Here is a 15,994-nt window from a genome sequence, read left to right on the forward strand (position 1 = left end):
TGGTGGGTGTCGAGTCACCCCGGTACTTGGAGGTAGAGCGGACACCTAGGCAATCAGGGGGTGGGGGTGCTGCTGTGCAGTGGTGGTGGAGTCAGGGCCAATGAGTGGTGGGGCACGATCGGGGCCGACTTGCAGTGCAGTGGGGGTTGGCCGATCGCGGGACCTCGCTATTGGGCCGCCTGCTCAAGATAGCGGTCCGACAGCGGGATTCCTTGGGAATCCCTCGTATTCCAAGCCATGCGTAAATTTGCATGGCATGGAACACTGAATTGCATCTTGCTTCATGGCCCCAAGGGGATTGTAAAACTGGTGCAATTCAGCTCCAGCAGGACAACATAGTCTCCCAAATGGAACATCCAGCCCATTGCAGTGGGCCAGTGATGCCGACATCTCATGCAATATTTTTAAACCCCCCACCCCCCCCAAATTAGAGATGTTCCCATCTCTGTAATTTCCTCCAGCATTACAACCCTCTAAGAAATCTGTGCTGGCGCAATTCTGGTTCCATGACCACCCCAATTTTAATCATTCAACCATTGCATTTGTGCTTTCAGCTTCCAAGGCTCTAAACTCTGAAGTTCCACCAAACCCATTTACTGCTCTTCCTTTCTTTACTCCGCGAAGATCTTCCTTGAAGCCGACTTCTTTAACCAAGCTTTTTGTCATCTGCCAGGATGTGCACCTCATTGTCAAATGTTGTTTGACACATACTGCTGAGAAGTGTCTGAGGATTCTTTACAATTTTAAAGGCACTATTTAAATACACCTTGTTGTTGTAAGACGTAGTTTACCGCCCAGGACAAAAAAGACGCATAACCTATTACTGTAGGATGTTCAGACTGAGTGACAATTCTATCTAATCACAGAAGTCATAAACATTATTTACCAATATGTAAAAAAAGTTTAATCGTTAAATAGCACAATTTTAGCCTAAGAGATGGCTGCCATACCACATATGGTAAGAAGTTTTACAACACCAGGTTAAAGTCCAACAGGTTTGTTTCGATGTAACTAGCTTTCGGAGCTCTGCTCCTTCACCTGAGGAAGGAGCAGCGCTCCGAAAGCTAGTGACATCGAAACAAACCTGTTGGACTTTAATCTGGTGTTGTAAAACTTCTTACTGTGTTCAACCCAGTCCAACGCCGGCATCTCCACATCATGGATACCACATATGGACAGCCTACCAGGTGCCTAACCACCCGGGGCCTCCGATTGGCTGGGAGACACCCCCACACACATACTGTTACGCCTGGTCGACGTTTGTGGAAACCAGTGCTAAACGGCGCCACGGGGGCGTCTCCTGCGCCTTGGGTAACTCCGGCTAACTACTCACTTGAATATTCAAATCTGGATCACGCCCATTGATGGCAAGATCCAGATCGCGATGCCTCGCAAAATTTCGTTAGATCTCATGAAATGTAACAAGCATTGTAAATCTCGCAAGATACCTCTCGTGAGATTTAATGGCCGGGTTGCTTCCCGAGTTGGGCATGACGAGGTCGATAGATCATGCCCACTGAATTCAAATTAATTATTTTTGATTGCAAGTACATGCACTGCATTCATCCAAGGCCTCACCTCTCCTTGTGTCTGTAACTTCCTTGAGCAGTGTTCCTTTAATGAGTATTGGGTATTCTTATTCTACCCCAGCTACTATTGTATACCCATTTCTTCTACTCCATCTTCCTGCCAGACCTTGAGCTCCATCAGATGCTAAATCTATTCATCTCTCTCTACTCCAACAAAAGCGGTGGAAAATAAAGGAACAACATCATCCATCCACATAAATGATAAACATTATTTGTTCTTCTTTGAACTTGCCTTTGCTCACTTCATCTCAATCCCCTTCTACCACTACACATTCTCCACCCGTGCCTTTATGAAGTGACCTGAGACATATTATCAGATTAAAAGAGCTATACAAAAGCAAGCTGTTATTATTGCCTGACATGTTTAGCTTTGCAGTATTTATCAATAATTTACAGCCCTCCTTCTAAATTTTGTGACTTATGTTTACTGTTTCTTTTACAGTGAACAGAAGTGGTATACAATTGTTTATTACGATTTGTGTTGAAGATTTATTACAGGCAAGGGTTTCTAAGGGAACATGTCTATGGATCTTTTCACAGAATCTTATGTTAGATGCCTACTCTAGTCAACAAGAAAGGAAGAAAATGCGGCAGCAAGGGAATGTCTTATAGAATCAGTAAGGAGAGATCACATGTTTTGGCTTCTAGCAGGAGTCTCAAAGGGACAATCTTCCCTCTGATTTTCCTGGTTGTATATCTGGCCTCTACCCATGATCTGTAGACTCTAATCTTAAATTTGATGAATGATGACTACTATATCTAAAGGTGGGTAATGCATCCTTTTCATTTGTGTTATAAATAATAAAATAGTTATACATCAAGTTTGTTTTGAAGTAATAATGAATCTCCTGTGATGTTACTTGTAAATAAATGATACAGAAAGATTGTGCAGGTAAAGCTGGGCCTCAGGCAAACAGAAGATGTGTGCTTTTATTGTCTTTTTGTCGAATGCTTGTACAATACGTAGACACTAGTGATCTGTACATCTGTACATACATTTGCACATACACCAGGGACTGCAGACAGATGTAACAGCCACAGCATCACTAGAGAGCATCAGAGACTGGTATAAAGGGCCCAGCCCACGGTAGGATCCACCTCTTTCAGAAGCACAGGGCTAGTGAGCAGCAGCACACAGAGAAAGCTCAGCATAGGCAGCTTACCTTAGCTTCGCTGGTCATACCTCTTGACTATTATATCTAGTTAAGCTCTGGAAACAGAACAAACCTACTGAATAAAGTATTTGTGTTAACTGGAAGTCTACAATCTTTATTCAGACTTAGAGAATAACATATGATACCAGGAGTGATTTCAGAAAGCTAGCTAGACACCAGCAAGAGAAGAAAAACTTAAACCGGATATTCAACTGTGGAAGACTTCGCAGCAAATGAATCCTCGACAACTAACTGATTCGATGGAACTTGTTGGAACTCCATGGCAGCTGGAAACAGCCAGTAATTTAAGTTATAACTGGAAAAAGTTTGAACAGCTGTTCCAAATATTTATTACAGCTAATGATTTAAGCACTGCCTCTGACGCAACAAAAATAGCCCTACTACTCTCAACAGGAGGGCATGAAGCTAGAGAAATCTCTAATTGCTTTAATTACTTAGAAGGTGAGGACAACACCAAAATAGAAGTTATGCTCAAAAATTAAATGAACGCTGTAACAGTCTGTCTGGTGAGATGCTGGAAAGTTTTAACTCTTGTCAGAGAAACGGAGGGCCCATCTCTGATTTTATTACAAATCTCAAGTTAATACCACAATGCTGTGATTATACTGATTTCAGAGACACTGTGATAATGCATCAATTAATTTCTGAACTAGCTGATAAAAATTTGAGGGAAGAACTTTCACAAAATAAGTATCTAACTCTAGAAATCGCTATACAAAAATGCCTCGCTTATGAACAAAAGCAAAATCAATACCTTGAGTCTCTACAAACACATAATCATCAGTTAGAAAACAAAATCGGTAAAAATGGCGCGAACACTCACCATGATGCATAGATGGGTTGAATCGGAGGAAGACGGAGGTTCTGAGCGGCGGCTATCTTGAGAAGGGAGCCGCACATGCGCATTTGCACAAAGAGTGCACAGTACAGGAAACTCGGAGTGCGCATGGGCAATCGAGTCCTACACATGATGTCACGAGCGTCATGAAGTCAGAGGACCAGGACTACGCCCACTTAAAAGGGAAATGCACAGAAATTTAAAGCTGCAAAATCCAATTTTCTTGCCTCAAAAGACAGAACAATGCCCAAACTTACACCAGCAATTGAAAATAACTTTCACAGCACCCTGGAACAAGCAGTTAGCACCGCCCTAGAAGATGATATGGTCCTTGTAGACTACGACTCAGACGAAGATTTCATCTTGGGAGATGGCTACCACAGTACCAAATCCGAACCGCAACTAGAGGTGTTGTACCGTGAAGACCCCGACGATGAGTTCTTCGGATTGGGGAATCTTCAGCCCAGCATATATGACATCCCGACTCGTGAGTGCAGGATTGTGCTGCGGCCTGACGCCAAAAAACAGAGAGTGGTCCACGCACCACGAAAGGTCCCAGCCTCCACACAAGAAAATGATTTGTTCATTGAACATGAAGAGAACGATCACAACTCCGAAACAGAAAGCGATGATTTGTCTATCGAACAATACACACAATACTACTCAGACATGGCTGAGTTATTCGGAGATCCTGATCACAGCATCAGCAACACGGTTGAAAAGCTTAATATGACTCTTCTCATGGTAGATGAATCCAATACCATGGTGCCATGGCAGATCGTCTATACATGGGATGACAGCAATACCCAAGATGAAGACGACGCCACACAGAGAGCACAGAACGACTCCGTTGAGAGAGCACAGATCGACTCTACAGTGAGAACACTGCACGACTCCACAAAGAGAGTGATGACAGACTCCACAGAAAGAGCGATGACAGACTCCACAGAGAGAGCGATGAAGGACTCCACAAAGAGAGCGACACAAGTCTCCACAAAGAGAATGACGCAAGCCTCCACAAAGAGAGAGTTGCAAGCCTCCACAGACAGCTCGATGACAGACTCAAAAATGGAAGCAAGCAAACACTCCATAGCGAACGCCATGCATGTACAAGACCATGAAGATCTATCAAGCTTATTTGAGCCACCAGAAGAAGACACTGAATGTCTACCCACTGTATGTGAGACAAGTGACGAAGAAATCACAATTCCCATACAGGATGTGCAGGATCACAGTGAGACTGACGTATCTCAGCTCGTCTGCACAGAAGCACTCAATAATCAGAGGATGGCCACCCATGAGTCCAGAGAGACCACGTCAATAGAAATCTTGAAAATTTTGACTCCAGAAAAGGAGCACCACATCCCACAACAAAATGAAATTGTGAAGATTTTGACTCTAGAAAAGGAGCACAAAGAGATCACAGATGATTCAAATGAACCTGAAATCACTCCAAAAGAGGAGCACGAAGAACTCAATGATAATTCAAGTGAACCTGAAATGACTCCAAAAGAGGAGCACCCAGAAATCAATGATGATTCAAGTGAACCAGAAATGACTCTAGAAGAGGAGCACCAAGTAAGCAAAGAAGAGGAATCGAATCCACCACAAATGACTGATGTCACCAACATCAATGCAACATCAGATCATTCTCACAATTCTCAAGACGAAACGCTCAATGTAGCAGATACCACAAAGGACACTGACACCAACAACTGTGACAATGACTCAAATAATCCACATGGCACACTCAGTGAGCGCAACAAGAACAACAAAAACCACAAGAAGCACAGCAGAAACAAGAACACCAACAAAAACACCATGCAGCGCAACAAGAACGACAAAAGCAACAAGAAGCATCTCAGAAACAACAAGCATGACAAGAAAAAGAACAAGAATAAAAGCGAAAACAACAAAAACAGAATCAACAAGCGTGACAAAATGAACAAGAACGACAACAACAAGAACGCCAACGAAAACAACCAAGACAGAAACAACAAAAACAACAACAAGAATGACAACGAAAACAACAAAGACAGAAACGACAGAAACAATAACAATGAAACAATGACCTGTACAACACGGTACAACTCTGCACGTGAAGGACAATGCCACAGCACACTGCAAAACAATGACAAGACTACAAACATGCCATGGCATGATAAAGAATCTCACGAATTCACATCTGCTCCAGAACAAACTAGCAAAACAGCTTTCACGAACGATGACATACAGAATCAATACCACAAACACAGGAAAAAGTTGAGGTCAGACAACAGTGCGACACAGAATCGCTACCCACAATCAAATGGAACAGGGGAAAAAGGTGTCCACATCATTAAACGGCTCATCAGCAAAGCAGCCGAGTCATGTTCCGACATCAACCTAGCTCTGTTATCGTACCGAGCAACCCCACTGAGCTCAGGACTGTCGCCAGCGCAAATGCTCTTTGGCAGAGGCATCCGGATAACCCCACCGGCAAAGCAATTCCGAGACCCCGGCAACGCACCGGTTCTCGACGACATGCGGGCACTATGTTCCAAACAAAAACTATACTACGATCAACATACAATCCCACTCAAGCCACTGACAATAGGTGACACCATCAGAATCAGGGACCCAGAAGGCAGATGGTCTGAGTCAGCCATGGTGATCAGGCAGGAGGCACCGCGGTCCTACATTGTCAAATCGTCTGCATGAGTACTTTTTCTCCGTAACCGCCGGGATCTATTAGAGATTCGACCTACAGCGCCAGTATTTCCCACACTGGACTTGACCCAGTCCATTTGTCCACAGGACGTTCCTTGCCACACAACACCAGACAGTACTCTTGATGACATAAAACCATCATCCCTACTACCACCATTAAGACGCTCCAGCAGAAGCCGTAAGGCACCCGACCGCTAGATTTGTAACGACACTTCAACACACGCACAAGATGAATATGAACATTTCTCACGATGGACTCACAACACAGTCAATTGTTTCTGTATTACTTTTATCATTTTCACAGTGTGCAGATTTGCATATTCTCACCACTTGTTATGTACAGTTTTATTGAGGCCAGTCTAGAAAACATGTCCAATAAAACGGGAGGGGGGGGGGGAGGATGTAGTGATCTGTACATCTGTACATACATCTGCACACACACCAGTGACTGCAGACAGATGTAACAGCCACAGCATCACTAGAGGGCATCAGAGACGGGTATAAAGGGTCCAGCCCAAGGTAGGATCCGCCTCTTTCAGAAGCACAGGGCTAGTGAGCAGCAGCAGACAGAGACAGCGCAGCATAGGCAGCTTACCTTAGCTTCACTGGTCATACCTCTTGACTGAATTATATCTAGTTAAGCTCTGGAAAGAGAACAAACCTACTGAATAAAGCATTTGTGTTAACTGGAAGTCTACAATCTTTATTCAGACTTAGAGAATAACATAGACACTTACTTTTACACACAATTACAGAGCATACAGAACAGAACAGGCCAACAGTCCATGCTGCCATATATGCTCAACTCAAGCCTCCTTCCATTATTTCTCTAATTCATTCAATCAGCGTACCCCTCTATTATTTTCTCTTGCACATGCTTATCTAGTAAATGCATCTATTTTGTTAGGACTGCAATGTTAGTCCACAGAACAGAGCAGGTTCAGGTGCTGTGTAGGGAACTAGCAGAGAGTCTGGGAGAACGTTGAGGTCTGAGCCTGAAGTCAAGAGATCGATAGTGAGAGTGAGCTGGCACATGGGAAGCTTGTTTCAGAAAGAGAGTGGCTGCAAACATTGTCATTTTCTTTGCTTGCTAACTTGCAGTTCTTCCACTTCAGAATGATAACCTGCCTCCCATCCATTGACTCCATTTATACCTCCCGCTGCCTGGGGAAAGCGGGCAGCATAATCAAAGACCCCTCCCGGCTTATTCACGCTTCCAACTTCTTCCATCGGGCAGGAGATACAAAAATCTGAGAACACGCACGAACAGACTCAAAAACAGCTTCTTCCCCGCTGTACCAGACTCCTAAACGACCCTCTGATGGACTGACCTCATTAACACTACACCCTTGTATGCTTCACCCAATGCCGGTGTTGTGTAGTTACATTGTGTACGTTGTGTTGCCCTATTATGTATTTTCTTTTATTTCCTTTTCTTTTCATGTACTTAATGATCTGTTGAGCTGATCACAGAAAAATACTTTTCACTGTACCTTGGTACACGTGACAATAAACAAAATCCAATCCAAAATCCAAATCAACTCTCTCAAAATTTTTAACTTAATCTTTATTAGGGACAATGTTGTTAATATGGTATTCTTCAAGTGTTCATATTTCATATTTTACAGTGCAGTATTAGCATTTGACTTTTAGATGTTTTGAAATGCCAAGCCCTCTACAATTGGGAGTTTACTAATGTGAAATTTTTTTAAGCTGTTTCCACACACTTGCTAGCATTTGACCATTTTAGAGTAGATTGGCAGTACAAAAAGATATAAAATGACAGATTAGTAAGCTAAATCTTCTGACATAGGACTTGAGCTCTATGTCCAGGTTCTATAAAACGTAGTGGCTATAATTGATTCAGTAATCTAAACAAAAATAAAGCCAGGGCTGCTGTCCAAGTGCAATGAGTGAACCAGACAGAGAATCATTTGAGCAGATGCTCTTAAAGGACTGCTGTGTCATTTTAACTTAGTAGTTCATTTTCTAGATGTAAGAGTAGCTCTGCAAGCATATTAGAACATGCCCCTTCAATGAGAATTACTTTGATAGCCTACTGTAAGAGGGAATCTATACTTGGCATAGAGCATCTTCATTGTAAGATAATACATAAAATAGTGTACAATGTAAAATAACCATTGCAGGAAGTCTATGGGAGACGGTAATGTTGTAGTGCTGTCACTTTATTAATAATCCAGAGACCCATGGTAATGCTCTGGGGACAAGGGTTCGAATCCTACTACAACAAATGCTGAAATTTGAATTCAATAAATATCTGGAATAACATGAAACCATAATTGATTGTCTCAAAACCCATCTGGTTCACTAATGTTCTCTAGTGGCGGGGGGAGGGGGGGATCTGCCATTCTTAACCTGGTCTGGCCTACATGTGATTCCAGACCCACAGCAATGTGGTTGACTCTTAAATGCCCTCTGAAATGGCCTAGCAAGCCAAGTTCATTTCAAGGGCAATTAGGGATGGATATAAATACCAGACAGCGAAGTCCATATCCCATGAAAGAATAAGAAAAGAACAAAAAGCTGGACAAATCCAATGAACACACTATAGAGCTCTATCAATCAACTGCCATCATCAGCACCAGTGACAGAAGGAGTTATTAACAATCACATCACATGATATTTACTCACCAATTGCCTAGTCACCAAAGGTCAATTTGGGTTCTACTTGGGTTGGACCACCCAACTCAGAGCTCATTATAATCTTGGTCCAAACAAGAACTTAAGACTAGGAGAGGGATGAGAGTGACTTCCCTTGAAAACAAAGGGATGCAATGTGTCTTCATGGAACTCTAATAAACTGAAGTCAATGGGGATCGGTGGGACAAACTTTCCACTGACCACACATACATGTCACAAAGGAGATGCATGTGATTGCTGGTAGCTAATAATATCAGTTATGGGAGAATACTGTTGGATTTATTTAGAACAGCATACTAGGATTGGATTGGATATGATTTATTGTCACCGAGGTACAGTGAAAAGTATTGTTCTGCGTATAGTCCAGCCAAATCATTCAGTACATAAAAAAACATAGGACATGGGATAGGTATACAATGTAAATACATAGACACATACATCGGGTGAAGCATATGGAGTGTAGTACTACTCAATAGAGAAAATGTGTGAAAAGATCAGTTCAGTCCAAAAAAGGGTCATTCATGAGTCTGGTAACAGCGGGGAAAAAGCTATTTTTGAACCTATTAGTGCGTGTTCTCAGACTTTTGTATCTCCTGCCCGATGGAAGAAGTTGGAAGAGAGAATAACTCGAGTGGAGGGGTCTTTGATTATGCTGCCCGCTTTCCCAAGGCAGCAGGTGGTGTAGACAGAGTCAATGGATGAGAGGCGGGTTGCATGATGGATTGAGCTATGTTCACGACTCTCTGTAGTGTCTTACGGTCTTGGGCCGAGTAGTTGCCATACCAGGCTGTGATGCAGCCAGATAGGATGCTTTCTATGGTGCATCAGTAAAAATTGGTAAGAGTCAATGTGGACATGCTGGATTTCTTTAGTTTCCTGAGGACATAGAGTCGCTGTTGTGCTTTCTTGGTCGTAGCGTCGATATGGGTGGACCAGGACAGATTGTTGGTGATATACACACCTAGGAATTTGAAGTTGTCAACCATCTCCACCTTGGCACCATTGCTGCAGACAGGGATATGTACGATACTTTGCTTCCTGGAGAAAATGAGCAGCTCCTTAGTTTTGCTGACGTTGAGGGAGAGATTTTTGATGGTAAATCACACCACTTGGTTCTCTATCTCCCTCCTGTACTCTGACTCATCGTTGTTCGAGATCCGACCCACTACAGATAAGTAGTGCAGATAAACTCACTTAACTATGCAAGTCTAGATCCTGCGTGGATCCAGATCGCAATGTTTTGTGGGATCTCATTAGATCTTGCAAGGCGCAACGACCATCGTGAATCCCAGAAGAAGCCTCTTGCGGGATCTATCGCCTGCGTCCCATCCCGATTCTGACGGGACCCGGCTGGTAAATCGCACCCATTAAGTCAAGACATAGTTTTGAAATGTAAACAAAGGAATGCATTGCTGCAGAGTTGACAGCTCACTACTTTTTAAAAAAGGGGCCCTGCCCAGATTCCAAAAGCGCTGGAATATTAAAGACCAGGAAAGTTGACAGAATTCAACTTACACCAGACCTGCAAAAATTAAATAATTGAGAGTTCTTCTCTTAAAAGGTTAGCAAAAGAGTCCCACGATCAGATAACTCAGCTTCCTCTGATGGTTGTAGGAGGAGGGCGGCCCAACCTTTTGGGTCGGGATTGACTACAAAAAATAAACTAGACTGGTCTGAAATATTTCATTTGATGACCGATGGAATTCCAGACCTTTTGAAGAATTATGACAATTATTTTCAGGATGAGTTGGGAAAACTGTTGGGCATGCAAGCTAAAATACACATTGATCCTCAGGCGACACCATGCTTTCTCAAGGCCTGGCCAGTGTCTTACTCCCTCAGAGAAAAAGTGGAAGCAGAGTTGTGTAGGTTGGAAAACCTGGGAATAATTCAGCCTGTTCAGTTTTCTGAGTGGGCCACACCCATCATTCATTGCCCCGCTCTTAAGCGAGAGCAGACCGTACATCTGTGCAGTGACTAAAAGCTGATGATCAACAGAGCAGCAATGTTAGATGAGTACCCCATTGCTCGAATCAATGACTTGTACGGCAAGTTACCAGGAGGCAAGTCATTCACCAAGCTCAATATGAATCATTCCTCTCAACAATTGTAATTGGACAGCACATCAAGGGAGTATGTGACAATCAATACTCAGAGACCTCTATCAGTACATCCACTTGCTTTTTGGAGTTTCATCCACATATGCCATTTTTCAGTGTCCTGCAGGGACTTGCAAATATAGTTGTACACTTAACTGAAGCTGTAGATTTAACCAACCTTGAGGAAATACTGAAAAGATTTATTTGAAGCAAGATAAACACCCCAAACGAGTGTGGCTTAAGACCCTGTGATTGCTGATCTGGAATCTCCCCTGGTAGAGTTACCTTGCTCTCACCTATCCGCAGAGCATCTCACTGACTTCATTTGTAAAAGAGGGGAAGGTAAAGCCGAGAGGCATTGCTAACGTTGTGTAGTTTGTATAAGGAACTTAAGGGAGGAGGAATTGTGGTAATGGGAGTTGTTGCCCATCTCTCCTGTCAATCAACCAGTGGGTGGTCCAGTGCTGTGCTCTGGGTAGTAAGATGACGAAAAGCCTGTAAATATCTCAATGTGTGTTCCCAATAAAGTTTACATTTGTTTGGAGCAAACCAGGTCTTGCTCAAGTTATCACAGAATCTTTCTCTAGTATTACGCACTCCTAACTAAGGTGGGTGGAGGAACATTAGACAGCTAGAGAAGCAGATTGGGAGCGGCCTAAATATTCCAACCAGTTTCCTTTACCTACGCTGGGCATGAGGTTTGCCAAAAGATTGAGCCTGAAAGGGACAGGCAACTAAGTTATAGAAACTTCAAAAGGATCCTCTGGTCTAGAGGTCTTTTGGCTGCTGCTTTTGCACAACTGGCAGACGGTCCTACAGCTGATTACTGTAAGACTCCAGCACCGGCTATATTTGCCCTCCAATTCTAGTTGTAGCTCTCAATTAAGGGGCATATATACGCAGGGGATACATTGGACCTTTAAAAAATGAGCTCAATCCAAAAATCCAGGCATGTCAAAATCATATCAGATCTGCCCCATGTTGGAAGAGCAGAGAGATTGGACACTTTGTGATGTCCATTGTATTTGACAGGTACTTAAAGTACTTATATTGTGTGAATGAATAGAAAATATAGTTTAAAAGCTGGGTTTTAAAAAATCATACAATCCTTTAAAAAATATAGAAAATGTCTTTGACATCAATAGAAACTCTTGTCTTGTTTGCATTGTGTAAATTGATATGTAGTGAAAATTACATATTCATTTTGTACATTGTTCTTCAACAGGCATACACACGAATCAGATCTTTCATTGAGGACTACCCCTTTAAAGGAAAGTTCCAAAATATTCAATACATCGCTAACTCTTTGAATGGTGTGAAAGTAGATCATTGCAAACCAGGATTTGGCAAAAACATCATTACAAGTGATCAATGTGTAGGGTGTTGTGGTAAGTATCAATTCACCAAATACTTGCTACTTATTGTATTCCAACAAGTTATACCTTCCTCAGTTTTCGGCTGAAAATCCAGCATCAGGGATAGTATGTAACTGCTGCTGCTGACTCCACTGAAAGTTGTGATGCCAGGAAAAGGTCATTTCATTTTCATGCGACTAGTGGAGCAGCCTTAGTAGGGAAAGCTCTGAAATTGTGTTGAATTCTGCATATGGTCCCAATCTTTATTGTGTATCTACAGTACTTGGCATTATGACCTTTATATTACTCTGACAAGTACATACTTGATGTGGAGATGCCAGCATTGGACTGGGGTTAGCACTGCAAGAAGTCTTACGACACCAGATCAAAGTCCTATAGGTTTGTATGGAATCACTAGCTTTCGGAGCGCAGCTCCTTCATCAGGTGAGTCGTGATGTAGTATATACTTGGTCAAGTTTGGAGCAGCATACTCATCCTCAAAGCAACGATGCATGCCCAAATATGGTGTGCTGGCTAATAAAAAGGATAGAAATACAATCAGTGTGAGTTGTCTACCTATTTCAAGGCAGGAGACACCTGCATGAGTGATTTAAAATCTATAACCTATTAAAAAAATTCCAGTTTAACAACCTTTGAGAGTAGTAACACAGGCCAGGATTTTCTCTGATATCGACAAAGGCCGATGTTGGGTGTAAAAAGCAGGGTTGTCGGCTTTCTCTGCCATATAGTCTGGCACTTAGAAAAAAAACTTGATGTCACGGGTTCCGTGGTACATCGCTCGGAGGCGGCCTCTGATTCGCCCACCTGACCATCAAATCAGACGTTCGATGATCCAGGCACCATTTTTTAAAGCTGACCCAGCGCACGGCTAGCAAAGCAGGAACAGCCTTCAACAAGGTGCACACTGCCTGAAAACTCATCGTGATATAATGGTTGTGCTGTAATCCACTAGGAGTCTCACTAGTATATAAGTGAATGATAGAGTCAGGTGACCTCAGACTGACAGACTAAGCTAGAGGAATAAAGTATAAATTACTGCACTAGTAATATGGTACATAATTTGGATGGTACTGCTTTTTGAGTATGCTGTTTGGCATAATTTCGGCATCAGAAAATTTTCACCATGCCATGGAGCAGATAGTCGAAGGCATCAAAGGTGTACGTGAGTATGTGTATATGGGGATGATATTACTTGGGGCTCAACCATAGAAGAGCACAATCTGAGGTTGCTTATAGTTCTAACGAGTGTCAGGAAAAATTGGCTGAAGCTCAACAAGCAAAAGTGCCAATTTGGAGTAACTGAGGTTAAATTCCTCGGTGACAAGCTCTCATCACATGGCATTGAACTTGACAAGGACAAAATCCAAGCAATTCTCAACATGTCAAAACTACACGACAAGAAAGCGATCTTAAGAGTGATGGGTATGATCAATTTTATAGGGAAATTCAGTCCAAACTGTCAGCAAAAACAACACATCCATGCGATCTCCTGCACAAGACGACGGATTTCACTTGGACTGAGCAACATGAACAACAGTGGAAGAAGCTCAAGACTTCACTAACTACCGCACCAGTTCTCATATTTTTTGACCCATCTAAGCAGATTAAAATGTCACCAGACACGTCCAAAGATGGTCTGGAAACAATTTTTCTGCAACTCGAGCATAACGATCGGAAACTAGTCGTGTATACATCACGATCCATGACAAAAATGGAGCAGAGGTACGCTCAAATCAAAAAATAATGCCTGGTTTCGTTGTAGGCTTGGAGAAATTCCAAGACTACGTGTATGGGTTTCTAACTTTCACAGCTGAGACAGATCATCATCCTTTGGTTAACATTATCAAGAAAAATCTCAACAAGGTGTCTCCGTGCATTCAAAGGTTGATGATGAAGTTACAATGCTATGACTTCAATCTCATCTACAAGCCAAGCAAATATTTGATCCTCGCAGATGCATTATCGAGAGCACCGATACAAAATATTAGTAGTGTCATGTGAGAGTACTTTTAAGAAATGGGTGTTTAAGAAATGTACCTTTAAGAAATGTTTATCAGTGATGTCAGAGTGTGGATGGAGCTGGGCTGTCTGTCAGCTTTTTACTTTTGTTTTAGGCTGTTTGCTGCAGGGTATGTTTTAGTTTCGTTTTCAGTGTTGGAAATGAAGCCAGACCAAGTAGGGGTACTGCTGTTCTCTCTGCCGTCAAAAGACTATCTCGTGATCATTTGGTGAATTCAGAATTATAGATGTTCTCAGTAGTGAATGTAAACCTAATGTGCTTCTGTTAAAAGGTGTTTCTTGGGTCTTCTGGATGTTGTTTGGGAAGTTATTGAGGATTACTTAGTGTTGTATTCTTTGGGGGTTGTATTTGAATTGATGGTTGCTAAGATGTTCACTGTATGTGTTTAAAAGGTTAACTTGAGTTCATAGAATAAACATTGTTTTGCTTTAAAAAATGCTTTTCCATTTCTGCTGTACCACACCTGTAGAGTGGGCTGTGTGCTCCCCATACCACAATCTATTAAAAGTTGTGGGTCAGGTGAACACCATGATACACTTTGGGGTTCTCTAAACTCAGGCCCATAACAAATTTGAAGCTCGAGGGGGATAAAAGTCTATCTATTGGATTGGCTTAGTGAACTTAAAGACAGTGAGGGGTGAGCATATTGTGGTTGCTTTTCAGGTGTGGTATTTTAGTTTAAGTGGGGAGTGTGTTGTCGACAATGGCTCTTTCAGAGGCTCTGAAGTTTTTGGGGGTGGAGGCAGTCACACGCAGTACCTTACGGACAGAGACTAAAAGCAGACTGTTAGATTTGGCTAAAACATTGCAGTTAACATTACCTGACAATATGCGAAAAGATGAGGTAATTATGGCGGTGGCTAAGCATTTAAAGTTGCCCGAGATACTGTTTGACTCATTGGAAATGGCAAAAATTCAGTTACAAATTAAACAAATGGAACATGAGAAAGAATTAAAGCAGCTTGACTACGAGAAAGAGGAAAAAGAAAGAGAGAAAGAGATGGAGAGGAAAAAGAAAGAGAGAGAGAGGAAAAAGAAAGAGAGCAAAAAGAAAGAGAGAGAGAGGAAAAAGAAAAGGACAGAGAAGAAAGGAGAAAAGAAAGCATAGCCCTAGCAGAACAAAAAGAAAGAGAAAGGGAGATACAGATCAGGAAAAAAGATAAAGAGAGAGAGTTTGAACTTCAGAAAATGGCCATGAAACATAACAGTCAGTTAAAATTGGCAGACGTAAAGGGAAACGTACAGTTGGATGATAGTGAGGAGGATAGTGAGAAAGAGCGTCATAGTCGAAGGCTTGGTGGGGATCTATTTAAATATGTTCAAGCATTGCCAAGATTTGACGAGAAGGAGGTGGAAGCCTTTTTCATTTAATTGAGAAGGTGGCTAAACAAATGAAATGGCCACTGATTCAAACAAAGCTGGTAGGTAGGGCTAGTGAAGTGTTTGCATCACTACCGGAGGAGGTATCTGGGACATATGAGGAGGTGAAAAAATCCATCTTAGGTGCGTATGAACTAGTGCCTGAAG

General features: G+C 42.3%; 1 protein-coding gene and 1 long non-coding RNA gene across 3 annotated transcripts in view; one reads left to right on the forward strand and one right to left on the reverse strand.

The window, feature by feature from the left end:
• LOC140424981 (zona pellucida-binding protein 2-like) overlaps window positions 1-15,994 on the forward strand; it is a 159,140-nt gene that overhangs the window by 99,970 nt on the left and 43,176 nt on the right. For both annotated transcript variants that reach the window (XM_072508722.1, XM_072508723.1), the window contains exon 7: window positions 12,297-12,459. In XM_072508722.1, coding sequence (XP_072364823.1) covers window positions 12,297-12,459 — 163 coding nt within the window. The remainder of the gene's footprint in view (window positions 1-12,296; window positions 12,460-15,994) is intronic.
• Window positions 12,693-15,994, reverse strand: part of LOC140424983 (uncharacterized) — a 61,165-nt gene continuing 57,863 nt past the window's right edge. Inside the window, exon 4 of the long non-coding RNA XR_011947736.1 lies at window positions 12,693-12,960. This is a non-coding gene — a long non-coding RNA (uncharacterized lncRNA). The remainder of the gene's footprint in view (window positions 12,961-15,994) is intronic.

Source organism: Scyliorhinus torazame, chromosome 6 (genome assembly GCF_047496885.1).
Source record: "Scyliorhinus torazame isolate Kashiwa2021f chromosome 6, sScyTor2.1, whole genome shotgun sequence".
Taxonomy (NCBI): domain Eukaryota; kingdom Metazoa; phylum Chordata; class Chondrichthyes; order Carcharhiniformes; family Scyliorhinidae; genus Scyliorhinus; species Scyliorhinus torazame.